We start from the raw sequence: 21,753 nt of genomic DNA, 5'->3' as shown, positions 1-21,753 counted from the left end.
GTTTTATTCTCCCATCTCAGACCTGCCAGCTAAGGGTAAAAAAGAATCCATAAAAGAACATTATCTACAGGAATTAGGCATGAGAAAGGTTATGGTAAATAGGAGACAGCTGTGGTAGAGCAGAGGATTTCTAATAAACATAAAAATCCATTAGGATAACGGGTGCAGTTGTGGATGTGCTGGAGCCAGGGATAACAAATATAGGTAATAGCTGACCACGTTACCTAGTGCATCTGATAGGAATGGCTCAGGGAAAATTACACGTCCTAGCTTACTTGATTATTTTTAGTGTTTCGCCAACAGGTAAGTTGTCTATTCTTCAACTTGGAGCTGATCATTAGTGGGCATACAATGATGAGATATCTGATCCTTTGTAATGTGGACTCTGCTTTCCCCTGGTTGTCCATCCAGAAGGACTCTCCTGTGCAATATACGAGAATACCTCTTATACTGTTGGATTTCCTATGGCAAAATTTGGAGATATAAAGGAGCCAGGAAGAGTACACTGCAATAACAGCAATTGTTGTATGGGAGTATGGATTTTTCACAATGGAGAGCTGCAGCCTGTTGTATTAGGTAAGACTTTATCTAATGAAGAGTCGTAACTAACTGTGATTCCTCTATACTGCATATTCTGGACTGAGTGGGTCCATTCCAAAATTACTTTATTTTTCATGTTCAGAATTTAATGTTGGCTAAGAGCTCAGCTATAGGGGTGATTACATTTGAGAGATTTCACTGCTTTTTGTTAATCAGCTCATTTTCAGTACAATGAATATAATGTGATGCATATGCGATAACTGTCAACAAGTAGGTAAATCTCTCAGTAGCCAAACAATTTAATCGTCAGCATAGAAGATCTATCGATAAAGGGTAACTCCACTTTCATGGAAAAAAAAAAAAGAAAGCAAATAAAAGAAAATAATATAGCGTATACAATTGCAACACAAGTCATATTGTAATTGAATGTTATTAACCGGTTGCCGACCGCAGCACGACTATATACTGCGGCGGTCAGCCCCGGCCAGGCAGAGTGACGTATGGATACGTCACTCGCCTGTCACTGACTTGCGAGCCAATTGCGGGCGGGCGCGCACCCGCCGTGGCTCGTTCACTGACAAGTCAGTGCGTGTGACCGGCGGACCCGATGTCCGCTGGTCACACTACGATCGCTCCGGTGAAGGGAGAAAGGCGGAGCGGCTTATGTAAACAAGCCGCCCGTCATTCTCCCTGGTGTAAAAATGAAGATCAGACGGTTCTACTATGTAGGACCGTTGATCTTTGTTTTTACACCAATAGCAATGTCCCTGCACAGTTAGAATCACGCCCCTAGGACACACTTAACCCCTCCCTGTCCAATAAAGTTAACCCCTTCCCTGCCAGTGTCATTTTTTCAGTAACAGTGCATATGTATAGCACTGATTACTGCAGTAATGTCACTGGTACCCCCAAAAGTGTCAAAAATGTCAGTCAAGGGTCCGATCTGTCCGCCGCAATGTCGCAGTACCAAAAAAAAAATCGCAGATCGCCGCCATTACGCGTTGAAAAAAAAAACACCAAAAATGACAAAAATCTTTCCCTTTGTTAGTAAACGCGATAACTTTTGCACAAACCAATCAAAATACGCTTTTTTTTACCAAACATATGTAGCATAAAACAAATTGGCCGAAATGTTAAAAAATTTTGATTTTTACATTTTTTTTTGGGGAATTTCATATAAAAAAATGTGAAAAATATTGTTATTTTTGCAAAAGTGACGCTCTTTTTTTGTTTATAGCGCATGATCAAAAAAATCGCACAGGTGATCAAATACCACCAAAAGAAAGCTCTGTTTGTGGGAAAAAAAGGACGTCAAATTCGTTTAGGTACAGCGTCGCACGACCGCGCAATTGTCCGTTAAAGTCACGCAGTAAAAAATCGCAAAAAACCCCCTGGTCTTTTAGTAGCCAAATCCTCCGGGGCTTAAGTGGTTAAAAATGACCTTTCCTTTAAAATCTGCAGCTCTTTAATTTTCTGTAAAATGCAATGCAATATGACTACCTGGAGGTGTTCTGAATGTGTACAGAACGCCCCCCCCCCCCAAAAAAAAAAAAAAACAAACAAAAAAAAACATAATTTGCTGCTTCTGTGATTGGCTTACTGATTTTCTCATTAGCCTGCACTAAGATACAAGTCTGATTTTTGGCATCCCCTTCAGCAAAAATGTCATTTTTGGTGAGATACTCCCAAAAAGGAAATCACGTCTAAAGGGATGCAGACACTGTTATTTTCCTCATTTGTGCCCTGCAGGCGCAGCAGCTGGTTGATAATTATAAAACCACTCACAATAGACTCACTGAGCACAGGGGCACAGAGAAACAAACCCGTGATTTCTTCAGAATAACAAAATGTAGGAATCTGCAACAAAGTTTGTTAAAATCCTTGATTTTAGATCATAGATCACCCAAAGGGGAATGTTTTTTTCTTTCTCAACAAAAGTGGAGTGACTCTAATCATTTTTATTTATTTTCCCAAATCATCTTCCAGGACAGTTCCTTAAGAGATGATTGGCTCCGCCTTCAGTAAGAGATTACTCATCCCTCATCCTAAATTGTTTTGTGTTTCTGACAATCCAGGAGTACACTTTGTCTTTCTTTTTTGTTGGCCCTGGCTCTGGCTTCTTGTTGTTGGGCCTCACTCAGTTGGCTTGGTCCTTATGTGTGTTCCTATTCAGGTTGCTTACCTGAGTGTTTTTTTTTAAGACATGTGATGGATCTTGCTGCTAGACTGATGCAGGCAACTTCAGCAGCCTGAAGCTTTTTTGGACTGTTCCTTCTGATATAGTAATGGCGCTATTGGTCATTGGCCCCCCTAAGGGGTTTCTGCCTGCATTTTTCTGGCAGCATAGCACCTCTGGGCAGATGCCCTGTATGGTAGGCCGAGGAGGTCTGGTTCCAGCACCAGATGATGACAAACTTTCCAGTGCGCAGGATGTGTACTTCTGCCTAGCCTCCTAAAGCATGGCTGTCCACACTATGGTGCTGTTCTATTCTAGGCTTTGATTGCTGAAAGGGGCTGACGTCAGAACAGCATTGGGCCAGATAATACTACAGGCTACAAGAGTGTGGAAGACATACTGCTGTGGGTCCTAGGTTCTGTGCAGGGCCCAGATAGAAAGCCTCCTAATGAATACCCCCTGAATGGAGCAAGGTGGGAGCCATCAGGGAGCAATGAAGCCTCCTGGGCAGGATAGACTGGGGTCCACCTCCAATTTTAGAGCTGCACTTCCTAAGATAAGCCTATACCAAGTAACTTGTGATTATTGCTTTAGGTTACTGGGCTCTTTCCACTCATTGTATATTTAAGGTGGTCTAGCCTATTAAGAATGCAGAGTTTGTAGGGCCAGCCATAGACTGAGAAAATGTATTTCCTGCAGCCATGGGTTGCAAGAAAGAAATTTTCTCAATTGCCCTATCAACAGACAGTGTTAACAGGGGAATCCCTCCTGCCAGGCTATTATGTTCTTCCAGCAGGGGAAGCCGCCTCCATCAGGAGAGTACAGTGAATATTGCTGAAGGGAGTAAAAGAGAAATCCCTGGTTCCGCACATCCATGGAATCCTGAGGTAGGTATGAGAGAGACAAGCTCAGCCTGGGCCAAGGGGCTCTCATACCTACCAAAGGATTCTGTGGATGTGCGGGACCAGGGATTTCTCCTTTCCTCCCTTCAGTGATCATAGGAGCTGGGATGAGTTCCATCCCTTGCCGACACTTCTGCAGCATATGTAGCACCATCCACACTACTCCCCACTACTACTGAGCATGAGCGGCACACTAACTAACCGTGGGTCATGGTGATTATTGTTGGCGGCTATAAGAGCTGCTTGGAATATTCACATGTAAAATTTGGCAGGCTGGTTGTACCCAAGTTGAATGATTGATGAACTTGGGTACATTCATCCTGCCCTTCCATGGTTCAAATCAGGAACCAGCTGAGATTTGAACCGTCTATGGCTGGCTTAAATGTAAGCTTTATGACTCATATAGCAAACTTTGTATGAGAAATGTATCTTGCTTATAACAGGCTTAGAATCTGTCTTTTGCATAAGGGTTTTTATGATGTCCATGTGTAAGAGTATGCATCTTCAAACTAATTTCAGTTGTCATTTGTTAGTCTTGTTATGGTGGATTCACAGTGACTGCAGTTTGCAGTGTCATGGCTAATTGATTGCCTTATGTCCATCCATGGATCCACATATTTTGCCCCTATTTCACCAAAGAGACAAACAACTTCTTTCAGGTCATGCATGCCTTGCTAATTCTCTATGTGCATCACAAAGGTTTTATGAAACAAACACAGTTCTTCGAACATGGTTAGCTCTGTTACATAAAAAAGAGTAAGATTGTAAAATTGTAGCGCTTAAAAAAACAATAAAAGTCTGTGTAAAAAGGAAAAGTCCTTTAACCACTTTACCTCCGCCCACAGTAATATTACTGCGGCAGAGTGGCTCGTTATCGTCTGACGACGTAGTACTACGTCGTCAGACACTCCCCCTTCTGGGCGGCGCTTGCGCACCGCCGGAGGCTCGCTCCCGCTGTTTTCGGTCACAGCGGGAGTCAGGCCAGGGGAAGAGCAGCGGCGATCGCCGCCGCTCATCCCCGATCGTCGGGGATCTAGTGCGGAGATCCGCCCGCCTGTGTAAACACAAGCGGGCGGATCTCCCAAGTGACAGGGAGTGACAGATCGGAGTGTTCAGCATAGCTGGATATCCGATCTGTCCTTCTGTCACATAGTCACCTCCCCCCCCACACATCAGTAAGCACCAGGCATACATTAACTCCTCCCTCTCCAATAAAATTAACCCCTTCCCTGCCAGTGTCATTTTTACAGTAACAGTGCATATTTATAGCACTGATTACTGCAGTAATGTCACTGGTACCCCCAAAAGTGTCAAAAATGTCAGTCAAGGGTCCGATCTGTCCGCCGCAATGTACCGCAAAAAAAATCGCAGATCGCCGCCATTACGCGTTAAAAAAAAAACACCAAAAATGACAGAAATCTTTCCCTTTGTTAGTAAACGCGATAACTTTTGCGCAAACCAATCAAAATACGCTTATTGTGATTTTTTTTACCAAACATGGGTAGCAGAAAACAAATTAGCCAAAAATGTAAAAAAAAATTGGTTTTTACATCTTTTTTGGGGGGAATTTCATATAAAAAAATGTTAAAAATATTGTTATTTTTTCAAAATAAACGCTCTTTTTTTGTTTATAGCGCAAAAAGTAAAAATCGCACAGGTAAATTTTGTTTGGGTACGGCGTCGCACGACCGCGCAATTGTCAGTTAAAGTCGCACAGCGCCGAATCGCAAAAAGTGGCCTGGACGTAAGACAGCAAAATCCTCCGGTGGTAAAGTGGTTAAAATCAATCCAGGCAATGGATAACCACGTGTGGATGGAAATTGTAGTGTACAGTCCGCTTTCCCTTAAAGGCCACGTGACATAGACCACCACCAAGAGAGGTATCTTATATACCCTTACCAGATCTCACCATGTATTGGGCAGTATACAGCTATACACATCAATGGACATAAGATCGGTTCTCAGCAGATATCCAAAGTACACCAGATCATAAACGCTGATATCCTCCTGCACTTAATCTCAGAAAGACAGAAGAGGAGCCTCTCATGGTGCAATACGTTCTTAAAAAGTTTTATTGCATAAAGATAACAAATATTGCACTCACATGTATTGCAGAGTGGCAGCAGCGTTTCAGTGTGTATTCATCCCGATGTTTCTAACCAAGAAGATGGCCGCCGTCGTCCTCTACTGCACATGCGCCCGCCTCCGCCAATGAGAACGCCCGACGTACGTTTCGTCATACGGAATGACGTTGTCAAGCTCTGTTACATGCTTTCACCCGCACCTCATCTAATCTCATCTAATTACCATTTAGATTTCACCCACACCAGCACTAGACTGGCAGTCCCAGGTATTGTGGGATATATAGTTTCTTTAAAGGAGGTGTCAGTCTTTAGCCTGCAGACAGAGGTCATAGATTAACCTGTGCAGTGCCATGCAGCATGCCTTATCTTTCAAAGTAACAGAAACATCTGACACTGAAAAGTGAAGATTTATTCTACTGTACACAGACTGTCTGTACAGACCATCCAACAAATGACATACAGGGGTTGATTTACTAAAACTGGAGAGTGCATAATCTGGTGCAGCTTGGAAACCAATCAGCTTCCAGGTTTTTGTCAAAGCCTAATTGAACAAGCTGAAGTTAAAAGCTGATTGGCTACCATGAACAACTGCACCAGATATTGAACTCTCCAGTTTTAGTAAATCAACCTCCATGAATCTTTATGTTCAATGTACATCTTAGACAGGTGAAAAGCAGATAAGTAGATTTAAAATGCCTTTTAAGAGAAGGTTCAGGTTAAGGGTATGCTTCCCCCAATATCCGTGCTACCCTTAGTGATCAGAAAGATCATCCAGAACCAAACAGAAGCAATTTTGATGGCCTCATTGGCCCAAAAATTAGCTGGGTCTCTGCTCTAAAGTCTCTGGCAGTCGGTTCTCTCTAGATTCTGCAGAAATTTACTGATTTATTATCACAGTGATTGGTGTTCCATCTCAAATCTTGGCTCTTCCATCTGATGGCCTAGAGCAGGGGTGGGGAACCTTTTTTCTGCCAAGGGCCATTTGGGTATTTATAAAACCATTCGGGGGCCGTACAAAATGATCACCTTAAATATTAGCCTGTTATATTTGGTCAAACATTTAGTTATCTCACCCCTAATGTGATGGCTGCAATTGCTTATCTTTGGTGAAGTGTGTGAGGTTAGCTGGTATTGATGATATTGCTACTCGCAACAGGTTTTCCAGGTTTGCATCGGTCAGTCTGGAGCGCAGACGACTTTTTTGTGGTGGTAATTTTTGAAAAGAACTGCTGGCAGGTACTGCTGGTGGGTATAGCTGGCTGGTACTGCTGGTGGGTACAGCTGGCTGGTACTGCTGTGGGTACTGCTGGCTCAGGCTGGTACTGCTGGCTTGTACTGTGCTGTGATTACTGCTAGATGGTACTGCTGGCTCAGGCTGATACTGCTGTGGGTACTGCTGACTCAGGCTGGTACTGTGCTGTAGGTACTGCTGGCTGGTACTGCTGTGGGTACTGCTGGCTCAGGCTGGTACTGATGGCTGGTACTGTGCTGTGGGTACTGCTGGCGAGTACTGCTGGCTCAGGCGGGTACTGCTGTGGGTACTTCTGGCTCAGGCTGGTACTGCTGGCTGGTATTGCTGTGGGTACTGCTGGCTGGTACTGTGCTGTAGGTACTGCTGGCTGGTACTGTGCTGTAGGTACTGCTGGCTGGTACTGTTGTATGTACTGCGTATTCTGGCTGGTACTGCTGGCTCTGGCTGGTACTGCTGGCTCTGGCTAGTACTGCTGGTTCTGCTGTGGGTACTGCTGGTTCTGGCTGGTACTGCTGTGAGTACTGCTGGTACTGCTGCGAGTACTGCTGGCTCTGGCTGGTACTGCTGGTTCTGGCTGGTACTGCTGGCTCTGGCTGGTACTGCTGTGTGTGCTTCTGGCGGGAAATGCTGGCTAGGAGAAGTGTAGCAGAGCCATGCTGGAGGAAGAGGTGATGTTTTCTGTATTGGTCACAGGCGGAGTGCATTTGATATCACTCCACCTGTGACTCACTCAGACTGTCATAACGGAGCAGGAATTATACAGGAAGCATCGGCTCCATTCTGACAGATCAGCTGAAAGACACAGACTCAGCGGCATGGGGGGCCGGACCAGATGACTTCGGGGGCCGCATACGGCCCCCGAACCATAGGCTCCCCACCCCTGGCCTAGAGGCTAAGAGGAGGATTTTTAAGAAAAAAGGATATTCAGAAAGGAGTATTATCATCTTTCTCCTTAACCATAAAGTGAATACCAAGAAACTCTCCACTAAACTTTAAAATATGTTTTTATTCCTGGCATTCATGCATATTCAATTCCAACAATTCTGTATTAACTCCAAGAAGGCATTACAAAGAAGTTAAAAAGGGTTTGTTGCCCATTACCCTTAGGATGCAGGTGATGACCCTTTTTAATTTTCTGTAAATTAGATTGATAAAGATCTATTCAACTTCTAGGCTTATATAGTGGTTCCCATGTAGGGCTCAGTGCCTCCTGGAGTATCATGGCCTTAAGGATTCCAGATACTATTTTGTCAGCATTCATCAGTTCTGGCCAGTTACTTGCCAGAATTAGAGCTCATTCCTTAAGGTTGATGGCTGCACCAGGAACAAAGAGGGCAGGTTTTTCATGGGAAGAAATCTCTAAGATTGCGGGATGGTCCTCAAAGCATGCTTTCGAGATGTGCTAACAAATGTTGTACAGCCAAGGCTTGTCCTTCGGAAGGTATGTGTATTTGTTATTCTCTCAAGTAGTTGTCCTGGAAAGTGATTTGGGGAAACAATAGTTACACTTGCTGGTAATGGTATTGCTGAGAATTTCCCAGGACGGCTCTCTTATTCCCAACCAGATGATTTTTGGTCTAAGGTGATAGCGATTTAATTTGTTGCATTTTTACCTATAAATTCCCCTTGTGTACATTGGCAGAGGTTCTATTCTTACAACAACTGAGGATGAGGGGGAGGGAGGGGCTTTTAAATCTTGTTCTAGGTTTTCGTTCACTCTTGAAGGCAGAGCCAATCATCTCTCAAGTAGCTGTTCTGGAAGATTTTTGGATATACCTTTACCATGGTAACAATGGTTTTACTTGATGTGGACCAAATTACTATAGCACTTGGTCCTCCTGAAATCTGTCTGAAGATCCCTTAATTTCTAAGCAATGTGGTCAGACAGACCCCCCCCCCCCCCCCCCGTCTGGCTGGCAACCGGGCAGTGCTGCTAGGAAGGAGACAGTTTCCCTGCCGTCAGGTAACAATTGAAATTATTTTCTAGTTAGAACTCATCTCCTCAGTTTATTGTTTGCTGTCTGTGCTGCTGTGGGGAGTTTTCCCTTTACTTCCTGCCCCTGAGATGCAACAGAAAGTAAGAGAAAATCTCTGCAAAGTAAAGGGTATTCTCCTGTTAGACAGTTGTCAGGGGAACAGGTGTCCCCATTTGAAGATTTCCCCCCACCTCTTGTCTTGGTGACAACTCTAAAACTTTGGATGTACTATTGCTTTCTATCTTGATGGAGATTTTTATCAGGATAAATCTACCTAGGAGGTACACATATTGGCCATACATACATTTTAACCATTGCTCTGGTAACACAGGAAATTAACATTGGATCCTTTTGGAACGTTTCTCTATACAGATTCTGGATATGCCTTTATGTTGACTTCTATTTCAGGAATCAGGAAGTGTTCACAGGCTTCAAATCCTTCCAAACGTTGCTTGCTGCTTTAAAATTAAAGCACCTTAAACGTAGACAAAACAGTGCAACCACTTACCTCAAAGGTAGATGTACACCAACACATTGACTTACATTTGCAAGAGTAAACTATTAGGAAACACTTTAAATGTTTCCCAAAGTTATGTAATTGTCAAATATTTCAACTTTAGTATGCATTATGGATACTGCTAAAAACATAGCTGTGAATATAATTAGTGATTCATTCATTAAATGTAACTTTTTAAGGGTGCACTCACACTGGCAGTTTTAACCATGAATACTGTTCACCTCCTTGGGCTGGTTCATTTGGAAGAGGTGGTCCCAGGCAAAGTTCACTTGTGGTCCAATATGGGTTGGGTACAAATCGTGCATGAGCACAGAACTCTTCATACTTTATATCAGGGCTGTATCTAGCCTATCTGATGTGGGGGTAAAGTAAAATATATCAGTGGGGCAGAGGATGAGAGGACAGCAGGACAATGTACAGGGGGTTAGCAGGCCAGAGGACAGGGTTAGCAGTTTGTAGGACAGTGTACAGTGGTTTAGTTGGGCAAAAAACAGGGGTCTGCAGCGTGGAAGACAGGTCAGAATGGCTGAGAATAGGAGTCAGCTGAGCCAAGGACAGGGGGGCAGCAGGACAGAGGACAGGGGTTACCACTGGCAGGAGAGAGGACAAGTGTCACCAGTGGCAGGAGAGAGGACAGGGGTCACCACTGGCAGGACAGAGAGCAGAGGTCACCGCTGGCAAGGGAGAGAACAGGGGTCACCTCTGGCAGGAGAGGACAGGGATCACATCTGGCAAGAGAGAGGACAAGAGTCACTACTGGCAGGGCAGAGGAAAGGGATCACCGCTGGCAGGGCAGAGAACAGGGGTCACCACTGGCAGAAGATAGGACAGGGGTCACCGCTTGCAGAAGAGAGGACAGGGGTCACCGCTTGCAGAAGAGAGGACAGGGGTTACCGCTGGCAGATGAGAGAACAGGGGCCACCAATGGCAGGAGAGAGGACAGGGGTCACCGCTGGCAGGAGAGAGGGCAGGGGTCACCACTGGCAGGAGAGAGGGCAGGGGTCACCGCTGGCAGGAGAGAGGACAAGTGTCACCAGTGGCAGGAGAGAGGACAGGGGTCACCACTGGCAGGACAGAGAGCAGAGGTCACCGCTGGCAAGAGAGAGAACAGGGGTCACTTCTGGCAGGAGAGGACAGGGATTACATCTGGCAAGAGAGAGGACAAGAGTCACTACTGGCAGGGCAGAGGGCAGGGATCACCGCTGGCAGGGCAGAGGACAGGGATCACCGCTGGCAGGGCAGAGAACAGGGGTCACCACTGGCAGAAGATAGGACAGGGGTCACCGCTTGCAGAAGAGAGGACAGGGGTTACTGCTGGCAGATGAGAGAACAGGGGCCACCAATGGCAGGAGAGAGGGCAGGGGTCACCGCTGGCAGGAGAGAGGGCAGGGATCACCGCTGGCAGGAGAGAGGATAGGGGTCACCACTGGCAAGAGAGAGGACAGGGGTCACCGCTGGCAGAAGAGAGGACAGGGGTCACCACTGGCAGAAGAGAGGACAGGGGTCACCACTGGCAGGAGAAAGGACAGGGGTCACCGCTGGCAGGAGAAAGGACAGGGGTCACCGCTGGCAGGAGAAAGGACAGGGGTCAGCCTCGAAACGCGTAAGCCTTCATGACTTCAGGGGACGGCTCTCCCTTGGATCCCAATGCTGAGGACTGCGTTCCTTGATGGAAGAGGTGGTCCCAGGCACAGTTCACTTGTGGTCCAATATGGGGTGGGTACAAATCGTGCATGAGCACAGAACTCTTCATACTTTATATCAGGGCTGTATCTAGCCTATCTGATGTGGGGGTAAAGTAAAATATATCAGTGGGGCAGAGGATGAGAGGACAGCAGGACAATGTACAGGGGGTTAGCAGCAGGCCAGAAGACAGGGTTAGCAGTTTGTAGGACAATGTACAGTGGTTTAGTTGGGCAAAAAACAGGGGTCAGCAGCGTGGAAGACAGGTCAGAATGGCTGAGAATAGGAGTCAGCTGAGCCAAGGACAGGGGGAAGCAGGACAGAGGACAGGGGTTACCACTGGCTTGAGAGAGGACAAGTGTCACCAGTGGCAGGAGAGAGGACAGGGGTCACCACTGGCAGGACAGAGAGCAGAGGTCACCACTGGCAAGAGAGAGAACAGGGGTCACCTCTGGCAGGAGAGGACAGGGATCACATCTGGCAAGAGAGAGGACAAGAGTCACTGCTGGCAGGGCAGAGGACAGGGATCACCGCTGGCAGGGCAGAGGACAGGGATCACCGCTGGCAGGGCAGAGAACAGGGGTCACCACTGGCAGAAGATAGGACAGGGGTCACCGCTTGCAGAAGAGAGGACAGGGGTTACTGCTGGCAGATGAGAGAACAGGGGCCACCAATGGCAGGAGAGAGGGCAGGGGTCACCGCTGGCAGGAGAGAGGGCAGGGATCACCGCTGGCTGGAGAGAGGATAGGGGTCACCACTGGAAAGAGAGAGGACAGGGGTCACCGCTGGCAGAAGAGAGGACAGGGGTCACCACTGGCAGAAGAGAGGACAGGGGTCACCGCTGGCAGGAGAAAGGACAGGGGTCACCGCTGGCAGGAGAAAGGACAGGGGTCACCGCTGGCAGGAGAAAGGACAGGGGTCAGCCTCGAAACGCGTAAGCCTTCATGACTTCAGGGGACGGCTCTCCCTTGGATCTCAATGCTGAGGACTGCGTTCCTTGATGGAAGAGGTGGTCCCAGGCACAGTTCACTTGTGGTCCAATATGGGGTGGGTACAAATCGTGCATGAGCACAGAACTCTTCATACTTTATATCAGGGCTGTATCTAGCCTATCTGATGTGGGGGTAAAGTAAAATATATCAGTGGGGCAGAGGATGAGAGGACAGCAGGACAATGTACAGGGGGTTAGCAGCAGGCCAGAAGACAGGGTTAGCAGTTTGTAGGACAATGTACAGTGGTTTAGTTGGGCAAAAAACAGGGGTCAGCAGCGTGGAAGACAGGTCAGAATGGCTGAGAATAGGAGTCAGCTGAGCCAAGGACAGGGGGAAGCAGGACAGAGGACAGGGGTTACCACTGGCTTGAGAGAGGACAAGTGTCACCAGTGGCAGGAGAGAGGACAGGGGTCACCACTGGCAGGACAGAGAGCAGAGGTCACCACTGGCAAGAGAGAGAACAGGGGTCACCTCTGGCAGGAGAGGACAGAGATCACATCTGGCAAGAGAGAGGACAAGAGTCACTGCTGGCAGGGCAGAGGAAAGGGATCACCGCTGGCAGGGCAGAGGACAGGGATCACCGCTGGCAGGGCAGAGAACAGGGGGTCACCACTGGCAGAAGATAGGACAGGGGTCACCGCTTGCAGAAGAGAGGACAGGGGTTACCGCTGGCAGATGAGAGGACAGGGGCCACCAATGGCAGGAGAGAGGACAGGGGTCACCGCTGGCAGGAGAGAGGGCAGGATCACCGCTGGCAGGAGAGAGGGCAGGGGTCACCGCTGGCAGGAGAGAGGACAGGGGTCACCGCTGGCAAGAGAGAGGACAGGGGTCACCGCTGGCAGAAGAGAGGACAGGGGTCACCACTGGCAGAAGAGAGGACAGGGGTCACCGCTGGCAGGAGAAAGGACAGGGGTCACCACTGGCAGGAGAAAGGACAGGGGTCAGCCTCGAAACGCGTAAGCCTTCATGACTTCAGGGGACGGCTCTCCCTTGGATCCCAATGCTGAGGACTGCGTTCCTTGTGTGATAAGCTTTTATCAAGAACTCGTTTGTGAATATTTTAACTTTTCTCTTTAATAAAACTTCTAAAGCATAATGCACTAGGCCAGTGCGCCCTTGTGTTTGCTTGTTGTTTCCAGACTGCCCTGGTCGTTTAAGGGGCAGCAAGGCCTAAGCGTTTTCCTGGGTGCCGTGTCGATAGCTCCAAAAACAGCTGCAAGATCCTAGCTGAAGTGGATAAAAGTTTACACCACTCAGAGCACAGGGAACTGGTGCTTCGCACCAAACATTATGTGCTCCTGATGTTGAAGGCCTGGCTCACAGTCTGTGCTCTAAATTATCCCCAAGGTGTTCTATCGGGTTGAGGTCAGGACTCTGTGCAGGCTGGTCAAGTTCCTCCACTCCAAACTTGCTCATCCATGTCTTTATGAACCTTGCTTTGTGGACTGGTCCAAATCATTTGGTGGAGGGGTGATTATGATGTGGGGTTGTTTTTCAGGGGTTGGGCTTGGCTCCTTAGTTCCAGTGAAGGGAACGCTTAAGGAATCAGCAACCCTCATCCTGGGGCCTCGCCCAAACTTTTCCCACAAAGTTGGGAGCATGAAATTGTCCAAAATATCTTGGTATGCTGTCGTCTTAAGAGTTCCCGTCACTGATACTAAGGGTCCAAGCCCAACCCTTGAAAAAAAACTGCACAATATAATCCCCCCTGTACCAAATGATTTGGACCAGTGCACAAAGCGAGGTCTATAAAGACATGGATGAGCGAGTTTAGGGTGGAGGAACTTGACTGACCTGCACCTTTGGGTTGAATTAGAGCAGGAACTGTGAGCTAGGCCTTCTCTTTAACATCAGTGCCAGACCTCACAAATGCACACAGACATTCTCATAGGCACACTCCTAAACCTTGTGGACAGCCTTCCCAGAAGAGTTAAAGCTGTTATAGTTGCAAGGTATGGGCCAACTCAATATTTAACCCCATGGACTAAGTCTGGGATTAATATTATTATTATTTTTATACAGAATTTATATAGCGCCAGCAGTTTATGCAGCGCTTTACAACATGAGGGCAGACAGTACAAATACAATACACTTTAATCCAGTAGGAATCAGAGGGCCTTGCTCGTTAGAGATTACAATCTAAGAGGAAGGGTCAAGAGATACAAGAGGTAATAACTGTGGGGGATGTGCGGATGGAGAAAATAAATGTACAGTTGTTAGGTGGGGGCCAGATAGGCTTCTCTGAAGAGATGAGTTTTCAGGGACCGTCTGAAAGTAGACAAAGTAGGAGATAATCGGACAGATTGGAGTAGAGCATTCCAGAGGAGGCCCTGAAGAAGTCCTGCGGAGCATGGGATGAGGTGACAAGGAAACTTGAGAGCAGGAGGTCTTGGGAGGAGGGAGGAGGACGATTTGTTTGGTATTGTGAGACCAGGTTAGTGATGTGGCTGGGGGCCAGGTTGTGGATGGCTTAGTAAGTTACTGTTAGTATCTTGAATTTAATGTGTTGGTTGAGTGGCAGCCAATGGAGGGGTTGGCAGAGAGGGGTAGCATATGCCGAGCTGTTTGTAAGGTGGATGAGCCTGGCAGCAGCGTTCATGATGGAATAAATGTTGGATAGCCTATTTAGAGGTAAGCCAAAGAGGATGGAGTGGATGAGAAGCTTTGTAGTGACATTGGTTAGGAAGGGGTGTATCTTGGAGATGTTGTGGAGGTTGAGGCAAGCTTTGGACAGCGATTGGATGTGGGGCCAAAAAACAAGTTCAGAGTCCCGGATTACACCTAGGACCTTGGCATGGGGTGGCGAGTTGATAATTGAGCCGATTATTTTGACAGAGAAATCAGGAGAAGTTTCACGTGGGGGAGGAATTATCATGAGCTTTTGGATAGGTTGAGTTTTAGGAAGTGTTGTGACATCCAGGCTGATATGTCTGTTTGTAAGTTGGTGATGCGTGAGGAGACAGATGGAGTGATTTGGGGGGTGTAGAGGTAAATTTGGGTGTCGTCAGGTAAGAGATGATATTGAAAACCATGGAAGGCAATTAACTGACCCAGGGAGGAGATGTAGACTGAGAAAGGGAGAGGTCCAAGAACAGAACCTTGGGGGACCCCAATGGAGAAAGGAAGAGGAGAGGAAGAAGTATAGTTGTAAGTGACATTGAAGGAGCGGTGGGATAGGTAGGATGAAATCCAGCGAAGAGTACAGTCACGGAGACCAAAAGAGAGGAGTTTTTTTAGGAGGAGGAGGTGGTCCACTGTATCAGAGGCAGCAGAGAGGTCCAGGAGAAGTAATACAGAATAGTGTCTGTTGGTTTTAGCCATTAAAGGTAAATACAAATAAATAGCAAAATGAATAAAAGTGAACATCAAATCAACAGTCCCATATGTGAAGTGAAAAAAACAGTCCACAACGGTGATAATTGAAGTGCTCACTGGATCCCAACACCAACAAGATATAGAGATATATTGTGCTCACCAGAACGATAGGACTCAAAATGCCATATAGCATATGAGTCAAATCAGCTTGTTGTACAATGGATGGATAATCCGAAAGGGATGACTGAGGTCACTGATGTTGAGGTGAAGAGGTAATAGCAGATATGAACCGTCACACCAGAGAGGCTCTCACTCCGTCAGATGGCCAGAAAGGAACCAAAAAACAAGGGAGCACAAAATAGTGTAACACTGCTAAAATTTTAATTAAATAAAAATACACCAAATTGCACTTACAAACATCTCGTGGTAAAGAGCGTATACAGATGCAAAGGTAGGCTGTCAGCAGCGTGGCCTTGACGCGTTTCAGCATAAATGCTTTTTTCAAAAGATAGTGCCAGGCACTATCTTTTGAAAAAAGCATTTATGCTGAAACGCGTCAAGGCCACGCTGCTGACAGCCTACCTTTGCATCTGTATACGCTCTTTACCACGAGATGTTTGTAAGTGCAATTTGGTGTATTTTTATTTAATTAAAATTTTAGCAGTGTTACACTATTTTGTGCTCCCTTGTTTTTTGGTTCCTTTCTGGCCATCTGACGGAGTGAGAGCCTCTCTGGTGTGACGGTTCATATCTGCTATTACCTCTTCACCTCAACATCAGTGACCTCAGTCATCCCTTTCGGATTATCCATCCATTGTACAACAAGCTGATTTGACTCATATGCTATATGGCATTTTGAGTCCTATCGTTCTGGTGAGCACAATATATCTCTATATCTTGTTGGTGTTGGGATCCAGTGAGCACTTCAATTATCACCGTTGTGGACTGTTTTTTTCACTTCACATATGGGACTGTTGATTTGATGTTCACTTTTATTCATTTTGCTATTTATTTGTATTTACCTTTCTTGGTTTATATATATACACGTTTATATTGCTAGTATTTATTAGCGCTGCACTTTTTTCCACATTTTGCTATTCACAATTTTCTTGTCAGTTGTTTGGTGTAGCAGCTTTTTTATGGTTAGCGCAATATTTTTTGCTTTTCACTTTTTGGTTTTAGCCATTAGTAGGTCATTGGTGAGTTTAAGGAGAGCAGTTTCTGTTGAGTGTTGAGGGCAAAATCCGGACTGAAGGGGATCAAGAAGTTTGTTCATAATCAGATGGTCACTCAGTCGGTTGTAGACCAGTCTTTCAAGGAGTTTTGAGGAAAAGGAGCGTAAGGAGATGGGGTGTTGATTGTTAGGATTTATGGGGTCCAGTGAGGGCTTTTAAGGATAGGGGTGACTAGTGCATGTTTTAGAGAGCTAGGGAAGATGCCAGAAGAGGGAGAGATTAAAAATGCGAGTTAGAGAGTGTAGAATAGAGTCAGAGGGTGAGCGTAGCATTTGGGAGGGAGCAGGATCCAAAGGGCAGGTGGTTAGATGGGTGTTAGAAAAAAGTTTAGCAACCTCATTAATATTAGCAGGGTTTAATGAGGGAAGCAATGATTGTACCTGTAGACATAGGGTGTTGAGTGGGGGCTGGTTTCTGCACATTGAAATTATTTATTCATTTCAAATCATATTTTTGAAATGATTGGCGATCTCCTGGGTAGTGAGTGAGTTAGAGGTGCAGGGATGGGAGACAGCCAGGCACAGAGTCAGGGGTGGAGGGGTTTGTTGATGGGGTGCGCAACTGAAATCTAGGGGGCACAGCCCACCCCAGAACCCCCTAGATTCGACCATGTCATATATCACTGAGTACAGGAGCAGGGATCAGGGTAGTGAGTGAGTGAGTTAGAGGGTGGAGGACAGAGTAGAGTGTCAAAGTAAAGAAGAGTTGACGGGGACTGGATGATAATGTGTTAATGAACGTGAAAAAATAGATCTGCTTGGCAGTGTGGAGGCAGGAATAGTATTTTAGGAGGCCACATTTATATTGGTTGAAGTCTTCCTGGGACTTAGTCTGAATTTGTTTAGCTTTGAATAAAGCAAGAAAAAGTTAGAAACTTTGTTCCTAATAGGGGGATTCTCCTTGCTTACTGTTCCAATGATTATAGAGTGTGGAAAACTCTCCATTAGGGACATAGACAGCAAAAAAACTCAATTTCAATTGCATTTCCAACTCATCCTTACCTTCTCCATGGATAAATGACTACATCTGTGCTTATCTAACTTTAACAATGATCTTGTGAGAAATTCAGAGCTGTCGTGTGTCCTGCATATACTTCATGTGTTGTCTCAGCGTCCCTGTGTACCCCACCCAGATCTTATCTTGAGACTAGAGATCAATTAGTGCTAATGCTATGAAGATGAGAAGATGGAGTGTGATTTGGTAATCTAGCAGAAAATGCTTGGCAGGGCTGACACCATTCAGTCCACATAAAAGCTATGTGTTGTCAGCTCACAAAAGGACTGATGCCCAGCACACACGATCTGAAAATCGGACGACTCTCCGTCTGTTTTTGTTTGGTTGCTAGGAACTCTCAATTATATTCGCAAATGGGAGAGGTTACTTACTATACGAATTTTCTCGGACGATGATTCAAAAGCTTCCGGAAAATGATGTCTACTGCTCATGCGCTGTCTACTGCTCACCATTTTTTTCGGACGAACAACATAGTGATAATACGATTATCGTACGATGTCTTATAATACGATCAAAATTTTTATGCTTGCACGACCGGATAATATCGGGCGAACTGTCGTGATCGCCTCTCGTAAGCTGTGTACTAACGATCAGATTATCGTCCGATCCTTTCACAAGCGTTATTTTTTGTCCGATTTTCGGATCGTGTGTACGGGCCATAAGGGGCTGAGTGCATCTCTGGCAGATTAACCGGTATTGTTCACACTTGCTGGGTTTTTTAAGGGATAAAACACCTAAAAACTGTAGAAATATACTACATGTTTTTTTTGTTGTTTTATTTTATCCTAACATACACTTTTAGGGCCCATTCACACTTGTGTATTGTGGCAACATGCATGTCAACACACATTGCCATAACCCATGGAAGTGCAAGTGTGGTGCTATTCATTGTGAATGGTACCCTAATGCATTGTATAGTAGAGCCCAGTATACCACAGTACTTCACAATATATACAACATGCATTTCATCCATTGTGGTGCACTTTCAGGACTTTCTTAATGAATGGGATGCAATAACACCATGCACATTAACGGGCACCATAACGCACGTTAACGCGTGCGCATTAACTCACCCCACTGGAGTGCTTAAGTGTAATCGGGCCCTATGAGCTATGTTGCACAAGCACCTTTGCAGAACTGATTTGTAGCAGCTACTGATCTTTCTGTTATCTCCAGCAGTTTCTAGCTGATTACTAAGTTGCTACAGTGGCAAGCTGTATAACATTTGTGTATCACTATAAATCTCTAAAATGACACAATTACCAGAAATAACAATGGGCGAATAGTTACTGAAGCTGGGGACTTTTTCATCTGTCATCTTTGTCATCTTGATAAATGCTACTAAAGATGAAACACTACAGCCAAAAGTCCCCGGATCTGATATGTGTCTGCCCCTTTATTAGCCTCTGTTCAATTAAAAAAAAAAAATAATTATTGGTGGGATTTCCCCAACTGGTTTCCTCTTCATTTAAAGATTATAGAGATTACAAGAATACGCATTTCATGTGTATTACTCCATGGAACTAAATGCAATAAAATGTACTTACACAGTTGAAATACATTCACTGTATGCAAATAATTTTTCTGTAAAAGGATTTGTTATTCTCCTCAGCCAGTATTGTGATGCACACCTTCTTGCTAAATAGCATAGCACAGCCAACAGAGTAATGCCATTTTAGAGTGATGCCTATTGCAGATTTCCAGCTGCGTGTCTTAGATAACTGCCCATCAGATTGTTATTCAGCATCATCAAGATGGCAAATCACCACCTGCCTGTGAAGTATGGAAGAAAATGTGATTTACAGGGCTGGTTGAAAAGAATTAGGGTTGTTTTACGCGGGCGGTCCACTCGGTGGACTCTGCTTTGCTCAGCATGGAATCGCTATGCTGATCCCCGCTGAGCAGGCGGATGACAGGTCCATCTCCACTCACTGTGCAGAGCGGTGATGGACACAGTTCTGCTCTCCCCTATGGAGAAATCGGGTGAAAATGGACCACCTGTCTATTTTCAACCGATCTTATCCGATCCGATCCTCCAGACAGATGGAAAATAGGGTCACCATCCATCTGGATTTGGCGGACAGGATCGGATCGGATAGCAGCGGGTGTCAGCGGACATGTCACCACTGACTTCCACCGCTCCATAGGTAAAAATTGGAAGGTCCGATCAGGTCCGTCTGAAAAACTGACAGGCGGACCTGATCAGACAGCTCGTGTGAAAGGACCCTAACAAATCTTTTGACAAGTAAAACTGTGTAAATAAAATGTGTATTTTAGATGTTTTTTACTATTTGCTCCACTTTGACTTCACATTGCTGCTTTATTCAGTATTGTACATGTCATGTTTGTCCTTTGTTTCAGGCTGCTTTCCATCACATGCTGTGTGCAGGTCTGAGGTTTGTGTTCCAAGGTGCAAGAATGCCAAGTATCACTGTTTATGTTCTTCAAATATGTGTAATGCCAACATCACCCTTTCACATAAATCCCCTGCTCGTGAGTATGTATATTATTCCGGGGGGGGGGGGGGGGGGTCATTTCCATTAAATTATCTGTAGTACTTGTACGGGCAGCTTGGTATTCTGTTGTACGAGAATTTTCAAATTTTCATAACTATAGTAACCTCATCATTTTCAGTATGAGACTAGCATGCAAAAAAAACAAAAACCAAACGGACACTCATTCATCCAATATTTTTATAGTGTGTATGAGGCTTAACTCCCCCACAATAAAAGAAACCCTTAACTGACCATACCCAGCAGGTTCCTGATGAACCAGACAAAGTTGAGCCGTGTGTGGCCCCTGTTCACACCACTCCACCTAACATCCTTCAGTCTGAAAATAAAAGGAGCCAAGCAGAAAATTGTTAGCGGGGCAATGACTGCAACTCATCAGCTTGTATGTGGGGTGCAGCGCTGTCCTGCAGAACAGCACACTCAGTCCCAGTGCAATGAAAGAACTTGTATTGAAAAAATGCAGAGACAAATAATCTGGTGGGAAGGCAGCTCAACCAGGAACATTCACAGTTCCAACAGCATTACTTCAGTAACAAAGAAATGGCCCTTGCCCCATCTATAACTCTTCACAGCAAGGAGCACATAGATGGGCAAATACATGAAAGACAAAGGAAATTCCCAGCTCAACTCACCAACCAGTTTGTTACTGGAGTAATATTGTTGGGGGGGACACACTGGACACCTTTGCTGCCATTGTGCTATTTGCTGGGTGTTCATGGTGCCCCCCCCCCTTTGGGGAGGACTGGGCTACCTCCAGGCCCACCTGCCCCTCATCTATCCATTAGAATGCATGTGCATTCTCATAAATTCTCATAAATTGCTCTCATAAATTAGTAGGCTTAGGACTGTAAGTAATACAGGGTGCCGTGAAGGGGCCTTGCAGTTTACACATGCTTTTGCGAATGTGTGCTAACTAAACCCCTGTTTTTAACGCATACTGTTGGACAGGTTAATTTGGTTGGTAAGCAGACTGGTTGGTGAGTTGAGCCGGGAATTTCCTCTGTTTTTGTCCTTAAATAGACTCTGCCTGACCCAAGATGGCCAACAGAGTAACATGGGGTAGCAGCATCTAATAGGATAGCTTCCCCAGTCACCCAGGAAACCATAGAGTAACCCTGTTCCTCCTGACTTCCTCTCTAACTGCAATGCACCTGTGGGAGAGCGCCACCTGCAGTGGAGAAATTAGACTGCACCTGCCTACAAGCTGGCAGCAGGAGATTGATTCATTCATGATGTTCAGCATAGATTAGTGGGATTGATACTTTTCTCTCATTCAGCCTACTGGGTTAGAGAAATGTAAGAGTGTTTGGTAGTCTGCCATTTGACAGGCAGCAAGTAGGCAATACAACGTCTTCTCACAGCCTGTCAAATGCTCACTGAAGAGCGATCCAAAAGTGGATTGCTCTTGAGAGTGCAACGTAAGTGTAAATGAGGACTTACAGTGAAAAAAAAATAGATGTTTTCAGGCTTCAGACTTCCTAGGCTGCACAAGTGTGCTGTCGCGTGCATAAACCAGCGCACAGTACATAGAGTGTCATTTTCTGCTTGTTGCCC

General features: G+C 45.7%; 1 protein-coding gene across 1 annotated transcript in view; it reads left to right on the top strand.

The window, feature by feature from the left end:
- Positions 1-242: 242 nt before the first annotated feature.
- AMHR2 (anti-Mullerian hormone receptor type 2) overlaps positions 243-21,753 on the top strand; it is a gene marked incomplete at both ends in the record, with an annotated part of 83,849 nt that continues 62,338 nt past the window's right edge. Inside the window, 3 exons of the mRNA XM_082248159.1 lie at positions 243-303; positions 400-576; positions 20,048-20,179. Coding sequence (XP_082104285.1) covers positions 243-303; positions 400-576; positions 20,048-20,179 — 370 coding nt within the window. The remainder of the gene's footprint in view (positions 304-399; positions 577-20,047; positions 20,180-21,753) is intronic.

Source organism: Pelophylax lessonae, assembly GCF_965119305.1.
Source record: "Pelophylax lessonae genome assembly, chromosome: 2".
NCBI lineage: Eukaryota > Metazoa > Chordata > Amphibia > Anura > Ranidae > Pelophylax > Pelophylax lessonae.
Note: the sequence above shows the minus strand (reverse complement) of the source record. Positions and strands in the feature narration are given on the sequence as shown.